This window comes from Gallus gallus, chromosome 1, assembly GCF_016699485.2.
Source record: "Gallus gallus isolate bGalGal1 chromosome 1, bGalGal1.mat.broiler.GRCg7b, whole genome shotgun sequence".
NCBI classification, from domain to species: Eukaryota; Metazoa; Chordata; class Aves; order Galliformes; family Phasianidae; genus Gallus; species Gallus gallus.
In genome coordinates this window covers 175859870-175875735 of record NC_052532.1, presented here as the reverse complement: position 1 = coordinate 175875735, position 15866 = coordinate 175859870, and the positions used below count along the sequence as shown (strand labels likewise).

Below are 15866 nucleotides of genomic sequence, written 5' to 3'. Positions count from 1 at the left end.
GTGGAGAGCCCAACTCCAAGCACAGCTATCAAAATGGCTCCCAATGCTGATTTCAGCAGCACTGCCCAGGCTACAGCTTTCCTTTTTATGCCTTATTTCCAGATCTATGCCTAGTTAGCATATTGTCTCCACCTGAGAAATCAGGTTTACTGCTGAGGCTGTTATGGGATAATTTCAAGACTGTTGGCTTTTAGATTAACATGTCGTCTAAGTAGAATGAAACTTCCTTTGGTATATTTGAGATTTTTTGAATTTTCAGGCCTTGCATAGCTTGGTGCTAGGAGAATGGTTCACTTCAGTCCCTGAGAAGCAAAAGACAAGTAGACCAGCCAGTAACACAGCAGCAGCTGTCTCTGGAGCTTCAGGTTTCCCTTCCTACCATCACAGCTGCAGTATCTCTCTTGTGAGGCAGTTTGCCAGCTCTGTCATCATGGGCTGTTCATGGTCATTTTGCGCACTGTTCACACTTCACGCAAAAGTTTTCATTCTGCTACTAGTTCCACAAGTAACTGAACTAGAATTCTTTCACAGATTTTCTTCTCCCTAAATAATTTGGCAAACTCAAATGGCCATTTGTCTGTCATTCCCTTGCCATAAAAGGAAATCGACCTTTCTCTTTTGTTCTGTGTCTTGGGTGAGAAAGCCACCTCCAAGACTTGCAATTGCTTGATTGCTTCCTAGTAGACCCAGGTCAGACCTGATGCAAACTTATCTGCTTTTTTTCTGTGCTGCAGCAATGAGCCCCTGAAGGGACCATGCTTGCAGGTGGGGTGGAGATTCCCTACCAGGCAGATGCAGATGGAGGATGTGGTGTGGAGACTGAGATCATGGCTACAACTTTCCAAAACTCAGGGTGGAGTCACAGCAGAACAATTCTATACCACAGTAGTTGAGACCAGCTGGTGGTCTCCGGACTGTGGCCAAACTAATATACAGAGCACTAATAGCTGAACACAAGGACAGGTCATGCTCATAATACTCTTGGCCAGCTCCAGAAATGGTGTGTTCTGAAAGGCTTTTCTCCTAGTTGTTTGCGTGCTCTGCAGCTGCCTAAATCTGACTTGGTAGCATAGAAGTTCCTTTGCCCAGAAGCCCCAGGGCAGAGCTGCCAGTAGCTTAGTGTCCCCACAAAAAGCTGCCATGGCTTTGTGTCACGCTGGCTGGGAGTCTCCTACAACAACATGGGCTGACTCCCAGCCTGTGCTTCAAGAAATAACCATGAAACCTCCCAACAGTGCCTGTTCATTTCACTTGTAAAAGCACTGCCTTCTAATGAGAATTATTTGGAAAGCAATTTGGAAAGAAAAAGTTTGTTATCGTCAGGGACCTGAATGACTCAGTTTGGATTAATCTCTTGGCTTTCCTAGTCTGTCGCTAAATGCAAACAGGACTTTTTCTTAGAAATCACCAGGAACATGTGTTGCACACCTGCAAGCAAGAAACTACTATGCTGAAAACAAAGCAAAGGAGCCAGCCCAGGGACTAAATTAACACTGGGGTTGGAATTACCTAAAACAGTAACCAAAGCAGTTTGATTTGGATGAGCCGTAGAAGAGCAGGTATAACGTCCGCTGTCGCCTTTTCTTGCTGCTGGGGTAAACATGTACTGGGTCCGAATGGCTGAGTGGTCTGTTTGGTACTCCAACCCCTCAAACCGGCAATTCTAAACGTCAACAGAGATTTCCTTTTAATCAGTTGATGGCGCCTCACGTTGCTCATTTTAAAACACGCTGCTTTCTTACCTGCTGCACTTCTTTGTTTTCAAAAGATACATTTATCCTGAATTTGTAATTACGATAAACAGCTCTGCATCTGATCAGCAACGGTTCCCCAACTTTGAGAAGTAACTCAGCTGAAGGTGCTGCTCGTCTTTCACTTAAATCTACAAAATGAAGCACGGTCACAAAACAACAGCTAGGATTCTGCCTCGAAAAATACTCATTTAAATCAATGTTTGTTCTTCTAATGCTGTATAGACATCCATTATTATATTGTAATGATATTTAGAACTTGAGAAAATCACTCATTAACCATGAAATCAGGAAATCTGGTGGATTTAGATGTCTGAAACTAAATGCTTGTCATAATTTACAAGCTGTATATATATAGCACTGTTCAGCACAGTGTTCAGCACAAGTCAGACTTATTAAAAAACAAACAAACAAAAGACAAAGATTTTACATTTTAAGGATATTTTGAAGCATATTCACTGCAACAGAGCCCTAAAAGCATGCAGAAATGGATGATAGCTCTTTAGAAAAGGCAAGAGGCTGTTTACAGAGACCACAAATAGCTATAACAATTCGGGATTAAATACAAGACAGAGCAATTGCATTCACTGTTCGATTTGTTCCAGTGGTTACAAACAGCTTAGTACAAAAAGTGTATTCAGGCAAGCAGTACAACCAACTCCAGCAGCAGGATCCAGCTCACACATACAAAAACCCTAGGGGGAAGTTACCTATAGTAAAGAGGCTGGTGCATTCTCTGCCCAGGTCATTAGCTGCACAGCACCATATGTAAGTTTCAAACAACTCACTCTGGTGTAATTCATATTGTACCTTCTGTATGCCATCTATTTCTCCGTTTTCTTCATACATTTTATTAAGGCAGCTGTAATTGCAAGCACAATTATTCATTGACTCATTTGGTTAACCTCAAGCGAATCAATCTGATAAATCTCCAAGCCATGAGAATATGCAAACAATAGTGGGAAAATTGGACCTTCCACGGCAGAATAAAAAGGAACTAGGAAAGGCAAAGATAAGAAAATAAAAATGTCACAGCCTAGGCATAAGAATGTTCTGAAATGAGCCAAATATACTCAAAACGATGCATGAATGGGTAATTCTGTAACTAAATACAGAAATCACATAGGTTGGGCTTTCATATCACATCCCTCAATTCATGATGGTGGGAGCTGCTGCAAATCCAGCAGAAATGAAATCCCAGACCCAAACTGCCACACAGCAGAGAAAGGCATTCCCTATGGCCAGGGTGCAAAACACACTGAGGTCTGTTTTCTTTGAGCGTATGTGCTGCTTGCTTGAGCACATTCACACAATCAAATATGTTAATAGAATGAGAAAAAATCATTTAGATAGGAAAAATATGATCCCTTATGACATCTCCCCAGCTTTAATGCAAGCATATTTCTTTTTAAAGTGAAAAAACTAGAAGGAAAGGCGATACTTCTGATTTGTTCTGGTGACATTAAAATGCCAAAATCTGGAACAACATTTCCAAGCCAAGAGCTGGAGGTTTCCAAATGAGTGCAACAGCCAACATTTCTAAGAAGAATGTTCTCCCACATTCCAACAGTGAGTCATGCAGACACACAGGTGTGCAGCCCAGCCCAGCCCGCTGCATCCACCCGCTCTTCATTGTACAGCCAACTCACCAGGCAGACCCAACAGTACAAAGTTTCTCCTCTCCTCATCAGAAAACGGTGAGCTTTCGGTCTAGAGGTTCATTATGCATAAAAACCTGTGCCATACCTCTTTTCAGGTGTTCTGCAAAATGCCCACTTCACAGAGGGCTGGGGGTAGCTCTCTGATATGCACTCTATAACATCCAGTTTTTCAGATATCCTGAAATAGGGTTTGCCTGGTTTACCTGTTAAAAATCACGCAACTGTTAATAAATGCTGATATAATTATTATTGAGTAGACAGTGCCTTGCTTATTTCACAGTACATGAGGTCACAGAGATGGAACTTACTTCATGAGGTTTCACTGCTGGGGGAAAATGAAATGATTCAGCCCTGAGCATACAGAGGGTTGGTCTCAGGACCTTTTCAGTCTTGATTTGCTAAATGAACAGATTTCTCACTATCAGAGACCTGCACCAGATAATGATCCTGAGGCTGACACCTTGCTGTTACACTGGTGTTAATGTGCTGGTGTTAACTGGTTGTGGCTGCCAGTCCCCCACACGGGAAGGAGCACAGACACCTTTGGAAACCACATCCCAAGCCTCTGGCCTTTGGTGGAGCAGCTGTTGAGACTACAGTATCTCAACCCCAGATAAGATTGTCGCGTCCAAGACAGACACAATGGGGGAACTGCAAGGGAAAACGACTTCTGATCAGCAGCAGGCTTCTCCATGTAGGTCATCTTACATTACAACTTCCACCCGAGAGATTGACATTTTCTTTAGAGCCATGTTTCATTTCCGGTAAAGTGACAAATTAAGGTGAAACTAATAATTTTGGCTTTTTAATTTCTTGTTCATTTCTCTCTTATAAGCTTGGCCTAGAGGGCTTTTTTTTACCTATAGAGATTCACATCTCAGTTGAAGGGTTCACATCTAGCCTGAAGGATTTTATGAGATGTAATTATGGCATTAGATTCACAGGAGCAGATAATGCAATCCAAGCAATTGATATGGAAAAGATCTTCACTGAGGCTGTTTCTAACTGTTCTCGCTTGCACATGTAATAACATTTTTTACCTCTAAAGCCTAATTGATGTGGTAGTGAAAGTAAATTTTAATCAAAGTTTAATACCCTGTCCCCTCAGTGAAGCTCTTAAAATGGTGAATGGGACACCCAATAGGTCTTCAGATAAAATAAGGAGAAACTGGAGGTGACAATTCAGGAGTGAAAAGAAGTCAATTAGAAGAAATATTGTTAAAGCAAATAAAGAAGGCATAAAAATGTTGATTAGATGTTGATTAGTCACAGTGTATTAGAAACAAGGCAAGTAATAATGCTTGTTATTAAATCTATCTCTAAAGGGGCTTAGCCCTAACAACTTTGGCAGAATTTTAGCTCTTTGGATTTATTTTTTGCTTTCTTTTCATTAACACATTTACAATTTCCGAATTTTATACTGAAATGTGGGCCTTTACAGACAAAACAATGTTATTTCCTGTCTGTTAAAACAAAATCATTTCGAGTCTTGAAAAAAATTTTCTTGGACAACTCTAGTAGGAAATGGAAAACTGAATTTTGTTACAGCAGTTGCCTTTGCCTTGGGGATGTCCCCTGTGTGGAACTTGAGGAAATTCTACCAAATCTGCAAAGCTGAAGCTTGCCTGTGCTCTGCCATGTCTTGCTGGGCTCAGCAGTTACAGTGCCAGCTCCTCGTGCATCCCTGTGCTGAGCAGCTGGAGGGCTGGTGTATCTCACCCTGGGACCACTGAGAACAAATAAATTCAGATGCAAGAAAAAGGCAGCCCACAGGCTTTGGGAGCATACAACAGCCACGCTTCATCTGCCTCTTTTGGCACGGAGGGAAATCTCTCAGAGCGGAGAAGAGGGTTGTTGCACATTTACATCTTAATTTGCTCATTTGCTTGTTATCAACTAGTGAAAGCTGACTTGCATGCAGTAAGGCAGTCTGTGGTTTTGGCTTCAGCCACTGAAGACAGCCACAAGTCCTGTGCAGACTTAGGAAGGTACTTGAAACACATAACGTGACAGAAGTGGCACCCAGCATGGGCTGTGCAGATGAGAAGAGGTGTTTGGGAAGAGAGATGCCCCATGAAAAAGGTGGAAGCCTGACTGCTTTGGGTGATCTCAAGTCTTTCCTCTTGGACCTGCTGATGGAGTGAATCCTGTTGTCTGAGACATACTTACTTCGGATGAGAACAGGAACAATGATGGTGTAATTGCTGTTTTTACTGATGACTGAGAAAGTGTATTTTCCAGCTTGTGTTTCCCGTATTTGAGAAAAATACAAAGAAGTAACGTACCTATAAAACAGGAGAATAGTCGTCTTTGTTATCTGGAAGGTAATATGCTGCAGACACAGTAATAGTATATACCCCATTAGCTCTGTGCTTGACAGCATGAAAAACTACTCAGAGATAACAGTACTCATTATTTACATTGGACCCTTTAGCCTGAAGTGTTTTCATCTATCTTCCTCTACATGCAGCACCATAGGACCTTACAACCACAAATAGCCAAGTGCATGCCTAAAGCTGAGCAATGGGAAGGACGGACTCAGAACAGCTGTAGAGATTCACAGGGAAGTACTCTACCTACAGACCCATCCCAGAAGCCCTGAAGTTGGAGGCAATAACCTTCAATTGATGACAAGATTTAAAAAGTTAATGTATAATATAGAATTATACACAAACAAAGTCATGTAGAACATACGTTGTATCCTAAGAGAAATGATCCCTACCATGTTCTTTGATCCAGTACATCCCTTGACTTACTGGTTATCTGAATCCAATGAAGGTTCACAAGGTTGGATTTCTTTAAAAAAACAATGGCATGAAATTATCTCTGAAATGTTCATTATTATTCTTAATTCAATATCCTCAAACACATTAGCTTCCACTTTTTTAATTGGTTCATAGATGTTCTCGGCTCCCTGAGAATTCAAATGGCACTCAAGATCTTCCAAAACATTAGAGATCTGCAATGCAATAGAACAGATTGTTATGTATTCAGTAGCAATTAGCTTTGTTTGCTATTTCATATTCAAATATTTTTAAAGGATGCTCTTCTGGAAAAGTCTTCATAAATTAACAATGCCTCCTAATTCCCAAATATAAATAGAAATTGCACTAAAATAACACCTTCAACATACCCCCATTTTTTTTCCTACTGTCAAACATTCATAAATATGTTGAATTTTACTACACAAAGAAGCCCAATAGGATTCATGTTGCACTAGTTAATTCTGTTCTCTATAAAAGGCCGTCACAGAGCAACTTCAGCCAGAAACATTACAATTTCCCACAGTTTCCTTTGCTCTCATTTTTGCTTCCCTTCTTGTAGAACCATAGGAGGACAGAGAAGAACCATAATGAAAACTTTCTGTTTGATACTTCAATGTAAAGGCAGGGCCAGAATGTTTTTTACTGCCCTACTACTTGCCATCATGGCATCCAGACAGACCTCAGCTCCTTGTGGGCTTCACTGGGCAGAGAATGTTTGGCCTGGGTGGCTGCATACCTTTCATTTCCTCACCAATGCATACTGCTAAAGGTGAATTGCAAATGCAAAGTTCTGCAGGCACTTAGATAGCTGATGGTAGACTAATGAGTCTTTAAGTTTAGCTAAAGGAAGAGGTGTCAAGTAAGCAGATCCACTGAAAAGCTGTCCTAGATGTCTCCTTTACTGTGCTGGGTGGCATTTATCCATTGTAAGCTTATGAAAGGACGGGGTTTGTTGCTTCTTTGCCCAACACTATGCTTGACCAGATACCCTGGTATCATTCTACTGCTTCTCATTCCTTGCTCCTCCTTTTTCCCTTTGCTCAATCGGAAAGGTACCTAGAGATAACAGCCATATTCCACTTCATCAGACACAGGGACAGCACAGCTTTGGCTGGTGTACTGCGTAGAAATGACATCTTAGGAGATTGGTCACTGGGAAGTTGACTGTGACACCACCATGGGTGAAAGGATCAGGGTGCCGTGAGCTTTTGGGAAAGTATTTGGGACAGGAGGTAATGACCTTGTGTTACACCAGGTTAGATATTAGGAAAAATTTCCTTCTCGAAAGAGTGGTGAGGCACTGGAACAGGCTGTCCAGGGATGTGGTGGAGTCAGCATCCCTGGAGGTGTTCAGGAGATGTGTAGATGTGGTACTGCAGGACAAGGTTTAGTGAGCATGGTGGGGATGGGTTGGGGGTCAGACTGGATGGTCTTGGAGATCTTTTCTAATTGTGACAATTCTATGATTCTATGATTCCATTTCTGGAGTGGACAGGAAGCTTCATAAGCAACTTGCTCTCTGTTAGATCACCTTGGAAGATACTGATGTCTCTTCTGTCCTTGAAGCTCCATCTCTCTGTCTGATAAACACACACGTAATCTCAGATGTGCTTTGATTCATTGCAGAAGTGAAAGTCATGGCTGTCATAACAAGAACTATAAAACAGAAGTAGAAAACAAATGTGATTGTGTCTCTCTCTGCTCAGGGATAACCATTTTAATAGCAACAAAACACAGTAAAACTGCAGAAAGATTGTGGGTTCTTTTTTGTTAGAAGGCAGTAGAAATACATAACTGTGTGTGTGCATTTGCAGACTGTGTATCAAGACTAAATGCAAAAGTGATTTGGGGAACCTTTCAACACCACAGACGCACCACACTTTAGGAGTATGTCCCATAACGTAGCAGAATGCAGTAGGAGAAATCTGGTTCTCGCTGCAGTCAGACGGGCCTCTTGTCGCCATAAGCTGAGTTAGGATTTCAGAGACATATAGGTACACACACGGGGAAGTGCCTGCCCTTCTCTGCAATCAGAGCTCCCGCTCGGTGCCCGCGGACTCGTTCGGGCGCAGGGGGGACGTACGGCCACGAGGGGGCGCCACCGCCGCGCCCGGCCCTGCTCTACCGGGAGAGCGGCCCAGCTGCGCTGGGAGCACGGCCGGCGCCGGGGCAGCGACCTCAGCCAGCTCTGGCTCCTGCCTGAGAGATTTTTCTTCTTTTCTTCTTTACTTCTGTCTTTCCTTTTTTTCCTTTCCTTTTTCCTTTCTTTCCTTTTTTCCTTTCCTTTTTCCTTTCTTTCCTTTCCTTTTTCCTTTCTTTTCTTTTTTTCCTTTCCCTTTCCCTTTCCCTTTCCCTTTCCCTTTTCCTTTTCCTTTTCCTCTCCTCTTTCCTTTCATTTTCTTTCCATAAGAACAACTCCTGCATATACAGTAGAAATCCTGCAAAAGCGTTTCCTTTTGGAGGGATACCACACCAGAACTTGTTGCAGTGAATGACCACTTCTAAATTGATCCAGTGTAAATGCCAGCAGAGCTTTTGCTGGTTGGTAACTCATTGGCTTTATGCTTCCCTGGTCCTTCCAAATCTAAAAGACCTCCTCACAACATCTGAGGAAGGAAGAAGTGTGTTGCTCAATCTGCCTCAGGACATTGCTGCCAAGCCAGCCTGCTCCAGCACAGTTTATCACATGCAGCAGAGCAGACTTGGTCCACAAATGAATTTTCCACCTTTTTAGTTTCTCTCTGCCCTGCCTTTTCAGGCCCCAGATGAAAACAGCTGCAAGGAAGACATTCCACTTTCTTCCACATTCTTTTATACCCAGCGACTTCTCTCCCCAGCCACCATTTCCAAGCATTTCTCCTCTGTCTGGTTATGTAGCAACGCATTTTTGATACAGCAAACATTACCTTTCAGATAAAATTATGTCTTTTTTAATGGTAATGTATTTCTTCTTAGAGGAGGATAGTCAGCTCTGTCTACGCCTCATTGCAGCCAGCTTATAAATCATGCAGAAATTTTAACAAAGCATAATTGAGATGGATGAAGATTTCACATCAGTATTTTCTGCCTCTCTGTCAGAGTAAAAGGCAGAGCCTTTTCCACCAGAACACGTAGCTGGGAGCCAGGAGAGCTTTTTTCCTGATTACCTACGGATACGTTTGCTTTGGTGCCTTATGTAGTAAGCTAATGATGACATGAAGTGCAGGCATACATTTCACAACACTGTTACACATCCAGCTTTACTGACTGCTTCTGCCCTCAAGTATCTTGCAGACTGATATCCAAACCATGCTCCGTGATTGGTGTTTTGATTTCATCATTCTTTTAAGCCAGAATGAACCACAATTCAGTTTGATTCGTGCATTTTTATCGGGTTCCAGATTTTCTAATTCTATATTTGCTTTCCTGCAAACATGAGACTTGCTGTACCGCTGGGAATTAGTTGCTTTTAGTGCAGGATCATGCTTGTTTATGAATAGCCCAAACTCCCATTGCTGTTTCAGGCTTCTTTTATAGCTACTGACTCGCCCAAGCATCATATTGCTCCTTGATTTATAGATCTGCTTTGTAATCACGTCTTTGAATCCTCAGTTTGTGTCAGTAACTCACGGCTTTAATCTGAAAATAGTTACCACCTTAACACAAAGTAAATGCTGAAGACTGAAGTTGTCCTGTCTCTTCTGGTTTATGGTTACATGGGCTCGGGTGAGGAAGAACTGCAGGGTTGTATTCAAATTCTTATTTGCCTTTCATTTCATTAAGAAAACTTTCCATCTCCCCACCACGTGAGTTGCAGATAAAAGCCCAGCTCAAACAGCTGAACTGTTCTTTTACTTGTTACTGTTCATTTTGTTTGCTTTGCATGGGACTAGCTGCATCAATGACAGCCCTTCCACCCTGCAGAATAGCTATAGGTCACCTGGACCTTGATCCCACAGTGACTTATCCTCAGCAAGCTCATGCTCACAGGGAGCCCATGGAAACCCACAGCTTGTGCCATTCCAGCCACTCACAGTCCAGTTTACAAAGAGTAACTGGGACTGCTGAGGATACCCCTTTTTTATGGAACTGGCTGAAAAGTGACTATAAATGCCTGAAGGGAGGGCACCAAGAGGTCAGAGCCAGGCCCTGCTCAGTGGTGCCCAGTTCCAGGACCAGAGGCCATGGGCACAAACTGGCACACAGGCGGTTCCCTTTGAACACCAGGAGCACAGCTGTGCTGTGCAGGTGATGGAGCACTGGCACAAGCTGCCCAGAGGCTGTGGAGTTTCCCCCTTGGAGGCCTTCCAAAGCCGCCTGGACATGGCTCTGGGCACCCTGTTCTGGGTGTCCTTGAAGGAGCAGGGATTGGGCCAGGTGGCCTCCAGAGGTCCCTTCTCATTTCAGCTATCCTGTGAACAAAGAGATAATTCTTTGGGTAAAGAAGCACTGGTGGCACCAATTCTGCTGCCACAGGATTACTCCACTAATCACCAGGTGGCACTGAGCTGTCCTTGTTCTTGAATATCCTCTACAGGATGTTTGCTCAAAGGGATGGCACATGTTTTGTGCCATTAACGAGCTGGATAGACAACGATGAAATAAAGCAAACAGACGTGTCTCAGTTAATGACATAAGTAAGTTTGCTTTGTTTAACTCCTTTTTTTTTTTAAACTACTCTGTGTTTAAGTACTCCAGGCTCATTACCTGACACACTCCAGCACTTCTACCAACATTAGTGGAATTACTGCTTTCCTGCAAGCAAGAGCTACTTTAGTTAAGTACCAAAAGGTAAAGGTAGGACATTTCCAGCACCTCATCAACCGTGAGAAAAGGATCTGCCCAAAAGAGAAATGAAAACAGAACACTGCAGAAAGTGAAATGACACCACTTGTCATCCCACTGTTGTAAAACTTCTCTTTTAAGTGAAAACAAATTTCCATAGCAGGCTACAGTACACCGTCTTTCTCTCTCTGGACACCGGGTGAGGGAGTGAACAGGGACAGCCTGAAGGGGGGGAAGGGGGGAAAGACAGACAGAAGGAGGGAGACTTAAAGAGAATGGTTTTGCTACAAAACATGAAAAGGAAAAAAAATGAAGGAAAGGGATTTGGTGTAAATGGTCATTGGTATTTGATACCACATCTGGAAAAAATGATCAAAAGATCAAATACCAGTTGTTATTTTATCAGTATGAGGTTAGGGTTAAAAGACAACTGCAGTTCCCCAGTGGTTGTACAGATGTAAAATCTCAAACTCCTTAAAGAGCACTTTGTTACAGTAAAGTGTTTTTCAAATCAACATCTCACCCATTAGTAAACTTATCCACACAATTAAACCCAGACTACAGAAAAAGGAGTAAATACCTCTTATTTTACAACAGCAATCCAAGCCATAACTGTTTTCTTCTGTTGCTTACATTACTCAGTTTTTCAGCAGTTTTCAAGGAAATGTCTTAGAAAAAGTGGAAGGCTGTTTCTTCCTTTGAATGGGAAATAGGCACAGAACATTTAGTCTATCGGTATAGCTTTGTTAACCTCTTATTTCTCATGGAAGACAGAAAAGAAGAGTCTAACCTTCAAACACAACAGCAGTTTTTAGGGTATTGTCTGTGTTTGAAGGTTTACAGATCCCTTTAGGAAGCATTTGACATTGTATTTCTGCTCAGAATCCCATAGTATGTTCTTAAATGTATTTTGCTCATTAGCAGTAGGGTTAAACCACACGGGAAATAAGGTCTCTCAGCCCATTTGAGAAATGCTGCTCCTTCTTGTCTCTGAGCTGATTTTTGGTTCCTACTTTCCTTTTAAAACTGTGAGCTCAATGGGATAAGACAATACTTGTCTGCCGCCATACAAAACTGGAATTGCTTTCTGACTCTATTGGTTACACACTCCCACTCTTCCACATTACTGCTCTGTAAATGTTTTGCTTTCCAATTTCAATTCCTTCAGCGTTTGCTGTATGTTTTCATCCCTGCCTTTTTGCAATGAACACTTCTATGAAGATTTTCAGAAAAATTAGCTCAACATAATGATCCAAAGTAGTTTTTCAGTTAAGAGCACATGATCTTGCACATTACTGAGCTTATGCCATGAAGTTTAGTATCTTTCGATAGCTGCATTTTCAGAAATGCAAGAACAAGAGAAGAGGAAGTTTGGATTCAGCTCTGTGCTATACTATTTTGGAGTCTTAGCAGGAAGAGATGTAGAAGGGGATGCTGTGGAAGGATGAGATGCCCGCAGCTCTGCTCCACTGAGCACAGTCACAGCAGCATGCACTGATGCACTGCTGGGCATACTGGCTACTCAATAGCTGGAAGTGTGGGGAACATGAGAGAGTTTTTTGAGAAGATAGGAACAAGTATATGGGGCTAAACCTCAAAATAAACAAAACACCAACAGCATTATGTTACATTCACTCGTGTCAGCATATAATCCTCTCCCTGAACAATCCTTTCACCTTCAGGAATCATCACTTCAGAAATTGTGCCTTATCCTTTGATTCATGAAATACACAGTGATAGATGACCATGAAAATATGTTTTGCTGGGCACAACTGTGTTTTCCTGAGTAAGCAGACCTCTCACCAGCCTTTTCCAGCATTCACAGCTGGAAAGAGAAATCTTGCACCAACATTTTTGCATGCTTCAGGAAAGACATTATAGTTAGGATTAAACTGAATTCCCCCTGTGGTGCTGATTGATTTAATTTCTCTGCTTGTGATGGGGCTCAGAACCAGAACGTGCTCTGGACTGCTCACCAGGTGGGTGCCAGAGAGCAGAAGGTTGACTGCTGGGACATGGACAAATCCTGCCGGCTGCTGGATCCTACTGCTGGGACTCAGATGCATCCCGCTGGTCCCACCCATTTTGAAGGTTCCCCTTAAAAAGGAAGAATGTGCTGTCCTGTCTCATGGTGTTTGGGTTCTCTGTCATGCAGAAGGAACAGACACTTTTGTGTTCTGCAAAGGTTTTTTTGACATTATTATTCTAGGATTTTTGTGCAATCAGATACAGCATAATCTAATCCAGAGCCTGTTAGGGCCTGAGTTTGCAGTCTTTGCTCATACAAAATTTCCTCTCATTTGTAAGCCACACTGAGATCTTAACAGCTCAGAGCTTTGTTTCTCTCAGGTGCCCTGAAATTGCATAAAACTCCATGAGCAGCTCTCACTAGCAGCGGGTGCAACATGAATAAAGGGGGCAGGAGCAGTTGTTAAAGGAAAGCTTCCTCTGGTGAGAAAGGTCACTGAAAGCCTCTGTTTGTCACAGAAGTTCTCTTGTGAAACATGAAGCTATATTACTGCCTCAGTTCCCATCCATCCTCCCACCTCATCCACTAATGCTGTACGCGAGATAATATTATCATTAACCACAAGCTCTTGTTTAGGATAACCAGAAAACATTAAGAAGATGAGGAACTGGAGTAGTGCTTTTAATACATATATCTGCATTTACATATATATTGTACCGTATTTGTTGTTTTCTAAAGTTCTTGGGATTACATTCCTTGCTGCTGGGTACTATTTATTCCAGCAGAAAACACAGACAAGATGCTTTTTCTTTCTTGAAATTTTTGCAATTCTGAGTGTATAATTCATAGGCAGACCCAATGCCTTCATCCTGCACATACTGGGGAGATTATCCTCCAGAAGTTACTGCAGTTTGGCTTCCTCTTTGCTGGCTAAGTGTTGCAATTTCTGATGCTTATGGTTCATCATGCAGATGTCCACCCAACATACATGTCCACCCCACTTATTATTAGGGCTTAGCTTTAGGCAGTACATGGATTTTTACAGGTAACACACCCATCTTTAAGAAATTACTTATAATTCATACACATATATACATATATCAATACATATATACAATCTAATAAATGCTTAACAGTTTTCCATCAAAATTTCTTTTAAAGAATCATCTGCTAGAGAGAGATTTATAAAGCTAGCAATTCGCAGGATATCTGTTGTGAGTTCCATCTCTGTCTTTTCAAACCCTATCCAGCTTGCATGTCCCAAAGTATTTGGTTTCTTCCCTATATCTGCTGGCCTTATAAGAAGTACTGCTTCCTCCCTATATCCCTGCCTTGACTAAGTAATATCTCAACACAATGCAACAGTCCTCTCTGGTCCTTCTTCAGCTCTTCTCACCCCTGAGAGCTATCTCAGCGATGCTGAGGTCTGTTCTTCTCAGAAACCTTCAGGATCTACCATATCCCAGAAGCTAATTGTTTTTGTTTATTCTGTTACACAGCCAACAAGACTAGCACAGCTCAGTCAAGAAGAAAACGCAGAAATCCATCTTTGACTGCTACTACTTAGTAATAGTATCAGCAATCATGCAAAGCAGGAGATCATAAAATACTCATTTTCATTTTACTCCACCTTCCCTTCAATACCTCATGTAGACTGTCAGACATGAATGAATAAAATCTAAGACTTGCTCTTTGAAGTAAATATTGCTCCTGTATATGGAGATGAAAATGGACCTCAGGTTGTTAAATAACTTTCCCAGGAATGCATCAGAACAGAGAAAACCAGAAAAACAAAACAAAACAAAACAGAACACAAACAAAAAAAAGACCAACACTTTTTTTTTTGGCCCTGGATTTTGAATCAGCAAGATCACATTTGATAGGAGCAAGTCATTTATTTTAAAGCCAGAGAAGAATAGTTGGAGGCATTTGAGATAACAGAAACTGTTATTTTCTTTTCTCTTAACAGTTGAAATATTGGCACAATTTCTCCCCAAGAAACAAGAGACGCTTTCTAGATATTAATATCACACCTTCTATTTAGATTGTTCAACAACAAAACCTGCTGAGATACAGATGCAAATTTCAACATATCTCACTCAGATTATTCACCCAGAAAACTGTAGATATATTGTTTAGAGTGATCATGTCAAGCTGGTATTAATATGTTTATATCAGGAATACAAAAATACCCCACTACATTTAGATACTTTTTGCCCCAAGCATGAAATGCATCAGGATAAGAGCCAGGCTGGGAGATCAGGGAGATGGGACTGAGGGGAGGACACACAGAAGACAGAAGAAAAGCAGGATGGAAAATAAAAGATGTAGGAGAAAAGGAATGGATAGGAAGCCAGGGGAAGAAGAAAGGCAAGATACGAAGGGATGCAGTGAGAGGTTGGGAGGACAGGGTTCGAGGAGCGGGTTGAGGAGACCTTACCCGGTAGGCGCAGCAGACACACTGCCATGCTGGTGATGCCCTGCTGTCCCCAGCCCCAGTGTGTGGGACCCAGCCATGCAGGTGGTGTCTTCAGGGCACACGTCACTGCCTGCAACGAAACCACTTCTTCAAAAGACAGAACCACAGACTTCAGCCTGAAGGAAACAACTGTGTGCCATAGAGCTGAGGGGCCTCTTTTGGGCTGAGGGATATTTCCAGTGGTGGTAAGAGCTCTGCCCCAGTGGCAGTTGGCCTTCTGCCAGACAGGAGAAGCAGGTGTCCAATCTGGGGACTTGTGTCAAGAGAAAGGATGTGGCAGTGGCCTGGATCTGTGCTTACCCCACAGGGAAGAGAGAACTAGCGCTGCCTGCAGGAAGGCTCAAATCGAGCTCCAGATGCTCTGAGGCTGCTTCGCAGATGACTTGTTCGGGGGATAAAAAATAAAGGCCTCTGGGGTCGCACACAGACACAGGCCTCCAGGGATACAGCCATGAGTGGCTGCTGGTCCCTACTCTG

The 15866-nt window shown here is 42.4% G+C and overlaps 1 protein-coding gene across 2 annotated transcripts in view; it reads right to left on the bottom strand.

Moving 5' to 3' along the window:
- FLT3 (fms related tyrosine kinase 3) overlaps window positions 1–15412 on the bottom strand; it is a 34495-nt gene extending 19083 nt beyond the window's left edge. The window contains exons 1-8 of one of the 2 annotated variants that reach the window (XM_003640612.6): window positions 15351–15412; window positions 7709–7833; window positions 6169–6371; window positions 5582–5697; window positions 3498–3615; window positions 2462–2613; window positions 1743–1882; window positions 1510–1663 (exon numbers count right to left, since the gene is read on the bottom strand). In XM_003640612.6, coding sequence (XP_003640660.3) covers window positions 1510–1663; window positions 1743–1882; window positions 2462–2613; window positions 3498–3615; window positions 5582–5697; window positions 6169–6371; window positions 7709–7833; window positions 15351–15378 — 1036 coding nt within the window. In that variant the 5' untranslated portion in view covers window positions 15379–15412. Of the gene's footprint in view, window positions 1–1509; window positions 1664–1742; window positions 1883–2461; window positions 2614–3400; window positions 3616–5581; window positions 5698–6168; window positions 6372–7708; window positions 7834–15350 lie in introns of those variants that run through there. The other variant, XM_040703933.1, reaches the window with a different exon arrangement.
- Window positions 15413–15866: the final 454 nt, after the last annotated feature.